This window comes from Rhinichthys klamathensis, unplaced genomic scaffold (assembly GCF_029890125.1).
Source record: "Rhinichthys klamathensis goyatoka isolate OS25496 unplaced genomic scaffold, OSU_Roscu_1.1 h1tg000040l_1, whole genome shotgun sequence".
NCBI lineage: Eukaryota > Metazoa > Chordata > Actinopteri > Cypriniformes > Leuciscidae > Rhinichthys > Rhinichthys klamathensis.
The window spans coordinates 9,264,280-9,278,439 of NW_026606587.1; the positions used below are offsets into that span (position 1 = coordinate 9,264,280).

Genomic DNA, 14,160 nt, shown 5'->3' on the forward strand with positions numbered 1-14,160 from the left:
ATAGTCTGATTTTAAATCTAAGGTAAAAACCTTGAATTTTCTGATTGGTGTTTTTGATGTAAACGTCCTTTATAAATAGTCTTTCTTGTATTTTAGATATTTATTCTGTTGTACAGCACAATGGCCAGCTACTGTTGCTTTTATTGTGCTATATAAATAAAAGTTGATTTGATGATTTGATTTCTGGCATTTCAGAACATTCCAACATGGCATAGCTGGAAGGATCTAACATTTTTGCTATCTTCAGACGGGATCTGGAGAAGAGATTGGATCCAATATTCCTGGTGGTTTGGCATAGTTTTGGCAACATTTTTGGCATAGTTGGTAGCATAACCAGCAGGATCTAATAGTTTTGGTGTACAGTAGCTGTTAGGATCCTAACAGTCTAAAAAGTAGACTGTGGTTGGTCACTTTACATGTCAGTCAGACTAAGAAGGCGAAGTGGGAGTTTTTGACCAGAATAAGCTACAATGTGACTAGACTTCTATCTATAAATTACAGGAACGTCTGTCTGTCTGTGTGTGTGTGTGTCTGTCTGTTAATCGCATATCTCTCGAACCGTTAGTCCGATGGATCTCAAACTTGACAGGTGTCTTGCTACGGGCACGAGTAAGTGCAGTGCCGAGTTTGACGTTGTTTGGATTAGAAATGCAAAAGATATCGCTAAATATATCGCTAAAAGAAGCACACATTGGTTTTGGCCGCTCTAGCCGCTGGCCACTCCCCCTCTCACACTGCACACTGAGTGAGCACAGCGCAGGACCAGAGACAGAGGGACGAAGAAAGCAGATTTGCTCCCTGAATCGTCGCGCTTATTCATTTGTTAACTGAATCTGCAAGTCAGCTACGCTGTTTACTTCTTAATATTATATTTAATGCGTTCGCAGTCTCTTTCACGGCCATCATTTGTAGTAAATGCTATTAACGTTATGTGTCATGCGCGCTGAAGTTAGCATGTATATGTTAACTATGTGATGTTTAATATGCTATGGTAAATAGTTGCCCTGCCTATTCAACAGTATATAGCAGGCTTTAACGAGCTTAACGAGTATAGTAATCCTCTTACCGATCGTGTGACAGCAAATCTATGAAGGTAAAATGATGACATCAAGAATCGCATGCACAGGGTAAGATTTGTGAAAGCGTACATAAGATTGCAAGCGTAAATTAAATTTGCATGTGCAAGAGAAGATTTGTAAAGGTGTAAATCGGCCGCAAAATAAATAGGATCTGTATTCTTCAAACTTTCATTTTTCCGCGCTTATACTTTTGGCACGGCTTTTGCGCACAAATGCGGCCAAAAGCACTGCAAGCCTGTGAACAGCAATTTGCAACCGAAAACAACAGAGGCAGGAACTGCAAAACAGATTAACTGCGTAAAAGTTTAATATGTTTCTTTAAACCTACGCTGTTTACTTCTTAATATCTATCTATCTATAAATAGATATTAAGAAGTCAACAGCGTAGCTGTTTTTACTTCTTAATATATTATTTAATTCTGGTGCGCTTAACATTTTCGCTATCTTTCAGGGCCATGTAAATATATTACTGTCATGCTTAACATTATCGCTATCTTTCACGGGCATGTATCTGTATCCACTCTAAATATATCCTCCAATGCATCATTATGTCAGTATTAGTATGCTTTCTACCATGCACAAATAAAAATGTCATTGAACTTTTGCTGTGTAATTGTAACAATGAGCACTCAAACACACCAAACCAACAATTGCTAAAAACACACACAAAAAAATTATTTTACACGGGCATTTTGCACTAGTTATATAAAAAGTATAACAAAAACCATAAAATATATTGACGGTTCATGAAAAGTAGTCAGTTAGTTTTCACTGCCTGTGGTAGCTTTGCAGATGTTGTACCTTTAAAAGTTGATTTGGCAATATTTGGCAAGTGGGTTCTATTGTCTTTATCAATCACTGCCAATTTTCCTGATCGTAATGGCCCGGTGGTCAGCTTACCTTAAACATCTGTTTGACTTTCTGTCTGGGCAGGTTGACATTGAGCTTGTGCAGGAGCTGTAGGACTTCACTGATGCTGAGGCAGCCGTCTCCATTCTTATCTGCCTCTGCGAAGGTCTGCTTCAGCCATGTAATGGGAAGAGTTAAGGGTCTGAGAACATAGAATGGCAAGCACCCCAACCAACAAAATATTATGTTCAGCACTGTTTCATACCAAGAATTTAAACTGCTGATGTTGCGAGTTTGCTAAACTATGTTTAAACCAGTAGTATGACAATAGCTCAGATTTTTTTCAAAACTGGGTATCTTTTCACGTAACGATCTACCTTTCTTTTCGTTTTTAAAGAGTAGCATGATAAAAAAAAGGCTATGTCACTATTCACTGATTCATTTGATTCCCATGAAGAAGATCCTGAACTGCATTATACGTCTCCCAGATAAGGAAGACAAGTTTGGGAAGATTCAGGTAGCTTGACTCTAGCTAACTTCTTTTTTATGAAAGCTTGACAGTAACTATGTCTTCACATAAGGATAGGTTGACGGTAGTGAACTACTTTTATAAAAGCATAGCTTGAAATACTAAATTATGAGAAACTTGTGTTTTGGAGTTTCCTCAACAGGGAATCTAACTCTGCTGACAGTTCCAACAAGTTCATATTTCCCAATCTACTAAAAATCTGATTGATAGTAAGGTAGATAGCATCATCTTTATCGAGTTTCTGTCATTGAAACTCCTTTAGAAAGGATATTGGTCACGAGTCCGTTGTCGTTTGGCCAGACTGTCTTCATCGCTGATGCCGGCCATAAGGTACTTAAGGCCAGTGATCCAGGTGCGAGCTTCTTCTCCTGTACCTGACACCAGGTCAAGGGACGCCATGTGCTCGCCATAGTAGATGCTGAAGCAGCAGTTGGGATCAAAACTACCGTCAGAATACCGCTGGAAGATCTCAGACTGCTTCCCCTCACACACCTCCCGAATGGAGTCGATTGGGACTGGGAGGAGAAAAAGACAACGGGATTGAGTAGTTAAAGAAAGAGATGACATTTATGCTATAATCCTGAGGTGTTCGTTAACATTCTACTTTCCGTCAAGCTGCAAAAACCTCAAAGAAACATCATCCTGCACCAACATCCTAATGCTACGAATGTGTGTAATGAAGTCCCTCAAGAACTGATCATGTAAATGAGAAGAGCAGATGGCTACCTCAAATTAAACATTCTCCAATGCCAATGTACAACATCTAGAAACACTTAATTCGTCAATTCGTGCTCATTTAAACCAGATCATGTCTGCCAAGAGAGTAGCCACATCTGAACAGCATGCTACAATAGCACATTCCTCCACCCCAAAACAAAGCAATTCTAGCAACTACTGGAGTGACATCTGATTCAACACATGCTTGTTTTCAAGCACCCATTTTTGAAATGTAACATATCAAGATGAGATTTTAGAGAAAAAAACCCACAACCTATCTGTTTATTACTTGATTCTGATTGGTCAGTCATGGCTTTCTGTATATTTCATTCACATGTTCTTGTATAATGATACTAATGTGTGTTAAACTGTAAACTGTACTATACAGTACAAATTGTTGATGCAGTTAAGAAAGAAAGAAAGAAAGAAAGAAAGAAAGAAAGAAAGAAAGAAAGAAAGAAAGAAAGAAAGAAAGAAAGAAAGAAAGAAGGATAAACAACAAGAAAGTGCAGTTAAGAAAGATAAGCTACAAGAAAGACCCGATGGAATATATATATTAAAATGCTGCTGTTCATCACACGTTTTTTTAGCTTGCAGTGTACTTTAAATCTTAAAAGTATATTGGTAACACTTTATTTTACAGTGTCATTGTTACATATGTTAACATGTTACTATCGTTACTATACTATAACTATAAACTAACCCTAAACCAAACCCTAATCCTAACCCTATAATAAGTACATGTAGTTACTTAATATTGCTCAGTACATAAATGTATAATTACAGTGTAACAATTACACCTTCAAATAAAGTGAAACCAGTATTCAAAATACTGGAAAATATTATACCCTAAATAGTTTAAAGATAGTAAGTATCTTTTTGTTTTTATGTTGTTATACAACTATGTTTTCAAAAGGATAGGTTTCTTGTGGATTAAATACTTAAAATTAAAGTGAAACTTTGCGTATACAGATAAGAGTTTTTTATCTATAATTTAGCAGATACAACACGAGTATAAAAAGCATGAAAAGTACCATCTGTGTGCGATTTCCACTAGGAGACCTCTAGGCTGCTAAATAATGCAGATTGAGGTGGTAGCAGAATCTCAGATGATCTTATTGTTGAAGTATATATACTCAAAGGCTCAAAGACTCAAAGTTACCTAATGAATCTCACATGAATTTGATTTTTTTTAATGAACCAACTGGTGCATACTGAAATCTTTCCGGTTAAGACTGATGAATAATTGAGTCAACTTAAGAAGCTGATTAATTCCCCAGCCTGCGGTGGAATGTCGGGACTCTGAACTTTATCCCCCCTCGTGAGAGACAATGAGCGCTGTCATTTAGACATGAATCATCGGCTGTTACTGAAGTAACCATCCCCTGTGAGGCGTAATGTCAATAACTCATGATAGTTGAGGACATCCCCAGGAAATAGTAAGGCAAGAGAGGCAGGTCAAGACACAGACACGCTATGCATGGCAGTTAGAGCAATCAAATTACATCTGTAATAGATAGAAGTATTCATTGTTGAATGATCCTCATAAGAAAGAAAAATGAATGAAATCAATGTAGTGTAGATTAGTTTCTCTTCTTTCTTAAGTATCCCGCTTCTCATTTTTGTTCTCTTAAGAAAAGAGTAATCTATCATGTGTCTCCTCTAGAGTTTCAGAGGACATCTCAAACAATGTCTCAAACTATGTTAAGATTTACCTCATAGCATTTTACCTCATAGCAATTTACCTCAAATTCTGCTTTCAACAGTGCTCAATAGTTCTCAGATCTCAATATGAACTCAAACTGTTCTCATCAAATTTAAAGCTGATACTTAAAGCTCCAGTCCGTAACTTTTTTAAGTTAAAAATAATCCAAAATAATTATATTAAAAAAAACTTATTCTGCCAGTGGTCAAAACTATCTGCTTGCCATAGCTAGATTCAAAACGGTTAGCTTGTAATAATGATTTTAATTCCAGTGGTACTGGTGGGTTTCCGCGGGAAATTCGAGCATGTCTTTGCGTCATTACGTCACACCCGTACACATAAAGAAGGAGTTTCGGCTAGCTGGCTATACTGCGCGTGACGAGATGTTTAGATGTATAGGCTTTTCTGCAGCACTTTACATAATTAAACTTATGGCATCCAGAAAGATCCAAACAACAATCATCAGTGTCAACTGGAGATTCAGCAGTTATAAAACCCAAAAGACTTCGTACTTCGGATTTAAGGTGGCTAGAGAAAGAGAAAGAAACCGTCTCATGCGAACACAAGGATTTAAACGTCGGCGGGGCTTTTGAAAAGTGCGTGAACTCCGTGTTTTGAAGGGGTTCAAAACGGAAGAAGAGACGGCTTTTTTCTGCTGAACAAGTAAGACATTTCAATAGTTCAATCGTGTAACAGTACGTTTTCTTAATTCACACAGTTATGGAGTTTCCTTGTGCCTTTCTCGTTTTGCTATTATGGAGAATATGAATTCTGAACTACACAGGTAACCATAAAACACATTCAATTTAACATTAGTCACGCAATGCTGATGTTGTTAACATGAACAATTTGAGAACAAAGTAGGCTATAATTTGCACGGTTGCTGTAAATCGCGTTGATTAAATCTAACGAAGCTTATCATGTCGAATGCTTTTTCCCCCTTAGTTGGTCAGAACAAAAATGGATTTTACTTACTTGTTCAGAAGACATTTTCTTATGAAAATTCTTATGTTGGTCAAACTTTCAAAAAGTGAATCTGTGATTCTGTATGACAGTATCCACACAGCGCGGTGACTGACAGCAGCACTCGCCTCAAAGCACTGTGTTCATCCGCGCTGTTTCATGCCGATTTACAACCCACGTAAAGATGATAATTCCGCGAATCACTGCAGTTACAGATTTCGAACAGAGAGATGGCGACAAAGAGGAAAATATACGGACTGCAGCTTTAAGTGAGATATGACTGAGATCTCCATTATCTTAGTGTTGCAACATTAGTTTGATAGCCCTATTCTTCAGAGACAACATCTGAGACAAGATTGATACTTGCATAGAACATATCAACAAGTCTTCTGAGTTATTGAAGAGCCACATCTGAGATTTTCATTGTGGTCCGTAAAAGAGAGGGCTAATAAAAACAGGCATAACCTCAGCAATAAAAATGAGACTTACTTTTGGCTTTCTCATTCTTCCTAGACGGTCGCCAGCGGATGCAGGATTTGTGTTCGTCCAAGTAGAAAAAGCGCACCAGGCCTTTGGATCCTCCACGCAGTTTCACCATCTGAGTGCCCGTCTGCATGGAGCTCATGCATTTCTCCACTAACAGAGACACAAGAGACAGGGATGATTTCAGGCATGTCTACTGTACAGTATATACTGTTTTCATTAAGAAATACAATGAAAAAATAGTAATAGAATTCATAAACAGATGAATGAACGAAACAATAATAATAACAAAACATTAGATGGCTGTATATTGCACTCCCTTTCCGTCCCCAAAACTATAAATGAAACATGATAATGTTCTAATGTTTTTGGTGTATGAGAGCAAACATACACCAATGATATTTGTATCATTTCAAATGGAAGAGGTTAAGTTGTCTGCTACTCATGATATTATTGGTAAACCCCACCCAAGCATTTTTCAGCATTTTTCCTGTGTATGTGTACGTTACCCAGAGGACTAACAATCCATCAAAATATCTGACATGCTCCTGAAACGGCCAGCAATCAATACTGTGACCTTTATGTACCTGATAAAAATCCAAAATTATTTTCAAACATCCCTCTTCCTTCACAATACAACAATTGTTTGGCAAGATTGAACATTTCTCTGTTCATATACTGCATTTATGAAAGCAACCGCTAGTTGGAAACATAACTGCCACATTCTCTCAATCTTAAATTTTCTCCAAATGGCTCATGAAATGTTTGTGAAATGTGACATGTTTAAACCTGCTGGACTAATGTTTTAACACTGTGATGAAAGTGGAATTTATTGAAATAACCAAGCACTGTTACAACATAAACAACATTTCCAATTTACTGTTCTCCTTATAAAAATAAAAAAATGGTAGCAGTACCATGGAACAGTGATGCTTTGACATTTACATTGCATCACTGTGCTAAAACATACTATAACCACGGCACTTAAAGTGTCATAACAGTGCAGGGAAAAAACTAACAAGAACAAAATCCCAGCCGACTTTACTCCACCAAATTGCCTTCAGGAACAGAGATGACTGCAAGCTTTTTGTTTTTTCATTATTCATGCACTTATGAACAGAAAGAGTGTGAAGTAACACTTAAGACAACACAGATCTGGCTTTGATAAAGAAGTTTCTTCAGAGAACAGACCGCTGTTACATAAACAGCAGATGAGCTGAGAGACTATTATATAATAATCAGCGAAGTGTTCACAATACTGTGCCATTGCTCTACGTTTCCATCTTTTAGTATTAATGCGGTATTAATATTGGCAGAGCTCATCTGAGGTGGCTCTTTATTTGACAATTATGCAGGGAGCATCGACAGACAGGATGTAATATAAGAAGATTTGAGCAGATCGCTAAATCCAGGTTTGAGTGATTGGTGTATACGCTTATGTGTAATTCAGAATGACTGTACACTGATTGCATGGCTAAAGTACCTTGTCTAAGGCCAAGCGGTGATCCCAGTTACTCAATGAGATCCAGTATCGTCAGTATTTTAACTACTAAAAATCCACAATTTTTAGTTCCAATTAGAACCAGAAATGCTTTACAGCCTGATCTCATACATAGGAGATCTCTAGCTCTGTAGAAAACCATGTAAAGGTGCTTTAAAAGGATAGTGTTCACCTCCGAAAATATATTCCAAAGGAGAAAGAAATGCATACGCCTTTGGAAGAACATGAGGGTGAGTAAACGATGACAGAAAATGAATTTTTTTAAGTGGCTATCTCTTTATGGTTAACATGAAATTGCATTCCTGCGATGGACTGGCCATCGATCCAGGATCCAGCATCCCTGCGACTGTACATAAAACAAGCGGTTTGGAACATCGATGGATGGATTTTACATTTGTAATGTGACAAGTCTCTGAGTGAAAAAAGGATATTAATGAAGCAAAAATGTAGGATGGGGCTTGATTTCATATGTTGGGAAATACCGGATTATAAAAAGGTGGCCATTCCATACCAGAATGGACCAGAATACAAGTCATCTGCTTTAATGTTAAACTGCACTGAATTATTACTATAGGCAAAAAAAAAATTAATATAGGAAAAAAAAATGGCTGAGTATAATTTTGGCACTGTTTTTCAGCCTCTTTTTTTTCAGGGGTTTAACAAGACAAACATTTATTTTCTTTGAAATAACGAGCACTGATGGATCATTTACTATAAGACCAGGAATGTGCATTACAAATGTTAATAGAGTCAAAATAGAGTTTAAACCACCCAAAAAAAAAAAAAAAAAAAAAAAAAAAAATGCTGATTTGAAGAAATGTACAGTAACATCTAGAGCTTTTTATTTTCATCAAAGAACTAAACTCAAGAACAACGGAAAATGGTTTGTGATACAAAGAGGTACAAAGAACTGTTGAAGAACATTTATTTTAAAAATGTGGAATGGATCCAGCAACCTTCGTGGCTGATTTGCCAGATAAACCTTAAATAGAATGTAGCCTGCTTTAACAAAAGTTCTATGAGATAATGCCAGCTCAATGCACCATAAATTCAGCCAGCCGTTTTTTTTTTTTTCCTAAAATGCTTGCAAAGAGCTGTGGTCTTTTAAATTGATCCGATCTCTATTGCTGAACACACAGCAGGAAGTTAAGAATCAATAGGGGTTAAGCCAAACTGCTTTTTGATTGTTAGAACAGTAGATACCAAAAACAAAGAAGAGTGATTTAGTGAATGTATCCCATGTTGTGCAAAAGCAGTCTAACGCAAGCGTTTCCCATGTGGTACCTCATCAAAAACACTCCTCTAGTGGGTCTGAAATGGTTGCTATGGAAACCAGGTTCATGGTTGAAACGTTTGAGAAACCTAAATGGAAATTTAAGAAAACAAGACTAGCCATGATGTTCATTGACAAGCTTGAATACTCACACACTCTAGTTGGCTCAAGAAAATATTTGGCAACAAAATGTCAAAAGAAGATGCACTAATTGGTGCCATTGTAAGCCCATTTATCAGAGTTGAGCCTCTAATGCTGCCACATAGCAGGTCAAAGGGGTTTGTCTACAGGATGTGTGCCAGAGAAAAGTAAGGTAAACCTCTCAAGCACCATCCATCAGGGAATTAAAGCTTAAAGGGATTGCCCATATGTCACTCCATGTACAAACAGGTGCCTTTTCATCATGCCACACAAAAGAAATCAGCATTCTTGACGGCTCGATGCGTCGATGGAGCCAAATGTCACACTGGTATGTTGTAAACAACCAGGACAGAATTTTGGAGAGCAAGTAAAGAACTAATATTTTAAGACAGCAATGACATTCAATTCAAGGTTTGGAATGTTCAGTATAGTGATGTTTTATTTATTTATTTATTTATATTTTTCAATTTTTTCTTTCTTTTATTATTTTCTTTCTTTTAGGAGGCTCCAAATGCTGGTCTAACCCTTTCTGAGCATACTGTATATCTAAACTTAAATGGTTGTAATTTATGAATGCTATGGGATACACATCTAAGGTTGTTTTTTTTTAAAGAAAACATTTAGCAGATTATAATATTGCAGAAGTGAAAGCAGCTTTAAATAATGATAAAGAAGGTTATAGAAGTTTATTGTAAAGCTAATGTACTGAAAATATTCCATTTTATATAAATATGTTACAAAATAAGTTGGACTCGAAAACTGCTCGAAAATCAAAGGTATATTTCTAACCAAGTTGTTTCCAAATTTGAAGTTGATATCACAAAAATGAAGCCAGCTAAAAGGTTATAAAGTACCATTTCCATTGTCATGCAATGTCCAATTAAAAACGTTTTTTTCTCTCTCGACTGTTTAAGCTTTCGAATGATGATAAAATACATGTGTTAAAAAAGTGTGCCAAGTGTCCCACAACAAGGATACTGACAGTTAACAGGATAACATATGACCATGACCATTAAACATATTAAAACTATACATTTTGTGATAGATGTACAGGTTCAAATTCCAGCCATATAGCATATTGCCATTTCTTGTTTCTTTATAAAGAAAATAAAAATTCAACTAAAATTGACAGTCAGTGATCAGCATTTTAATTAAATGAAAAAGGCAAGTTTTTACAGTGGAATGTGCGACTAATTACATTTAGACTTCAATGGAGGATTTCAGACAGCATGATGCTAACTGCTAATGCAGTTTTCATTTGAGAGGAAAACTGTTTAAAAAAAAAAATCAATTAAAATATTTGAATGAATGGACAAGATGCTTCTGTTTTGATGTCACTCTATGAGCTAGATCAGTTTCCCAAGCTTTTCTGTGTATTCTACACCCACAGCTGGATTAGTAAGGGCCTGTCCTAATACCAACACTTGTGGTTTTGGCCACTTGAGAGTGTGTGCATGGAAAGGTTCAAAGTTCAAAGCCCTTAATGGACAAAAAATCCTTCAAATCAATATTTGAGGCTAAGAGTATCCCATTATTCAGGTTAATTTGCTCCAAAATTGTACGATTCTGAGGAAAATTTCCAGTTAGATATTACATATAACTTGGTAGTAAAACATAAAGTGTTGCACATTTTATTGGTGCTGATTTGAGTATGTATTTGTATTTATGCACACACTTCCACCAAACCACCATGTTGAACAATGTATTTGTAACGCATGTTGCAGCAACTGCTTTTTATCACTTAAGCATCACAAATAGTGTTGTCTGGGACTACTGAACCGACATTTAGATGTTTATTTCAAAGTGCTTTGAAAATCAAAATGTGTAAATAAAGCTCTGTAGAAATATTACTTACAGTTTTACAACACTATGACGTAAGTGCGTCCTACTGGGTAATGCAAAGTTCTACACACACTTGCAGTCTTCACGCCCACTTGAACACTTGGGCCAATGCAGGAAATAGGTCATGAATACACAAGCTGTCAAGATTCATTAAACTGAAACGGTTCAATACATAATTTGAAGAAATACAAAGCTGGCAGAAATAATCAAATTATTTCATTGATCTCTTACCGAATAAGCCTAGCTTCCATTTGGATCCATACACAGTTTTATCCCCAGTCCAAAAGAATCCCGCCATGAGTCGTGACAGGGTCAGCTTGTGGAGAGCCTTAGAACAGGCAATTGCTGCCACTTGGGTTGATACTCGGGCTAGAGGTGTTGCCCGCTTAGCGGCAGGCACTGGCTTCATTTCAAGCGCTAATGTTGGGGGCATCCCGGCAGAAGTGACCGAACTGGCAGGCATGACAGCGGCGCACATCGCTCTTGAGTTTTTGCCGACTTACTAAGCGTGTCCTTGATTTCTTTCTCGTGCTTTGCTTCTTCTGACTTCCTGCCTTTATATCCCTACAATCACTCTTTCAAACAAAGCCCTAGGCAAACCTCCATCCAACAACGTTTCCCGAGAAAATCTGACGGCAAGAACACAAACTACACGTCCAAACCCACAGGATTTGATGGACAGTCTTGCAGACATCAGAACAGTTTTAGCATCGGCAGTCTAGGGTGGAGCTGTCTTTCTGATGGCATGCTGTGAGGTGCCGTACTAGTAAAGATGCTAACTTATTGACTGTCCAACACCTGTCAAGCTGACACTTAAATCCCCTCAGAACTGTAATCCAGGGATGGGGGATTTAGGTAGCTTATTGCGCACAGAACCACAGAGACAGTACAGAGACAGAGAAAGAGAGAGAGAGAGAGAGTTATTCCATTTATCAGCTCTTCCTATAATCATAAAAGCATCTACATGATTGTTTCTAACAGCTGAACATCAAAGTAATGATGTAATGTAATTATATTTTCCCATAAACAGGAAGATCATACAGGTTTTTAGTGGTTCTTGCTAAAGCAAGCATCGCTGTTACTATTGCTCATATATAAACCAATCCTTAACCCTGATTATTAGAGTTTAGATTTATGATATTCAACTAAGTTAACAGAAGATAAAATATTTAGCCTATATATATTACCTGGAATATCCACTGAACTGATAGACAACAAAGAAGAAATGATTCCATAACCTTAACCTTATACTGCATAAAGTTAACTGCTAAATGGGATAAAACTTGTTTCAGGTAAATGAGCTGTAGCATGTTATTGTTTTATGTAGATATTAAAGAATCTATAATATCTACATAATGTCCTTTTAAAAACAAAGTTTTTGTAATATAAATGTGATGCATAAATCTGTAATAAAGTAATAAATAATGACGGTACCTACTGTATGTCCCATACTGATGCTAATGGAAAGCGCTCAAGCTGAGTACTGTTGCTATGGTTACCACCTCAGTCTCACACAACTTTACTTCACAAGCGTTTATTTGGAGCCAGGTAGCGTAGGTAGCTCAGGTAACGCATGTATTAGTCAAACAAGGGTTTTTGTTTTTCCTGGCTCAGTGTTTGGAACAACAGTACCGGAATGAAAGTGTGCTACGTCACCTAATGTCTAATTAAGTATTATTTAAAGGATTTGTTTTTGTTTTTTATGAAAGCACTGGACATATTTAAGGAAATGGCCTATAGCAGGCTTCTCTGATAGCTGTTAAGGAGAAAGGAGTCCTTCTTTGCCTCACTGTCTAAACAGGCAGAGGAAATTATACGGTAGCACAGGTTATCTTTCACTTTAAAAAGCTTGAAAGCATCCACAATTATTTAAGTGTTTTATGTGTGTCAGGGTACACTGTGACTAACAAACAGATGGAAAAAAAATGCTAAAAGATCATTAAAACATGTAGGTTTAGGAATAAACAAGATTCGCTGTATAATGTCTAAATGGTTCTGCATGTACAAATGACTCTACCAGGTTGCGGGTTAAAGGAAAGGCAGAGGTCACACTGTGATACAGTAGCAAATGCCTGGTGAAAGGCACAGTGTCAGTGCTCTGGCTGCTTGAATTCCCTGCTATGTATAAAAATTCCACCCCAGCTTGCACCTGAGAAACCCTTTCACCCACAAGCACACTGCAGGCTACTGCGGTCAATATAAAGGACAAGATGGGGTCAACAAAAGCACTCAATCTGTTTTCAAAGGCAAGAATGGGTTATACTTAAACACATTTCCACCAAACCACCTTCACATGCTTTATTGATTCAAGCATTTTCCTTAAACCAATGAAATGTACAAAAAGTTGCATTTTATTATAGCCCCACCCCTTTTCAGCGCTGCACTCGTTGTGTTCTGTCTTCCACAGCATGAAGGTAATGTTTTACGGATTAATGAATGAACCACTCGTTTTAAAAACTTCCCGGTCTACTGACATTTGTTATGACATCTGCTTCAAACAAATCAATGCCCATTATAACTTTCGTTAACTCTACAATAAGTAAATCCACTTCACCAGCTAAATACTCTCCGACAGCGATGCCATAGAAATATACAGAGCTACCGCAAAAACGGACGTTCAAAGACAAAATTCTAGAGATGGCTGCGCGCTTGTTTCTCTGGCACATGTAGAATTCAAAAATCCTTATTATTAGCGACACCGGTGGCCGCTGAGTGAACTGCAGCCAGCAACTTATTTCTTGTGCTCGCACTCGTGCCAGTGGCGGAGCCAGGGGGTGGCCAGGGGTGGCCATGGCCACCCTTGGCTTAAGCTTGGCCACCCCTTTGGCCACCCCTCTCACAACTGCCGTTTCTGTCTCTGTCTCTCTCTCTCTTTTTTTCTTTTTTTTTTTACAAGAATTGCGTTTTTAAAACACAGAACCGTATCTTACGACCACAAAAAACGTGAGACTTTTCAAACGCGCACTCCAACTTCACCTCAGCGTCAGGCGCAAGTCAAACGAGTGCGGAAATGTACAAGTGCCGAATCAGCTTCAGCAGTGATCGGAGCATAGTAAATATAGATTTGATGTTGCTCAA

The 14,160-nt window shown here is 37.5% G+C and overlaps 1 protein-coding gene across 1 annotated transcript in view; it reads right to left on the minus strand.

Moving 5' to 3' along the window:
* Nucleotides 1-14,160, minus strand: part of plch2a (phospholipase C, eta 2a) — a 153,798-nt gene that overhangs the window by 38,636 nt on the left and 101,002 nt on the right. Inside the window, exons 3-5 of the mRNA XM_056246782.1 lie at nucleotides 6,332-6,478; nucleotides 2,729-2,972; nucleotides 1,980-2,109 (exon numbers count right to left, since the gene is read on the minus strand). Of these exons, the coding sequence (XP_056102757.1) occupies nucleotides 1,980-2,109; nucleotides 2,729-2,972; nucleotides 6,332-6,478 (521 nt within the window). The remainder of the gene's footprint in view (nucleotides 1-1,979; nucleotides 2,110-2,728; nucleotides 2,973-6,331; nucleotides 6,479-14,160) is intronic.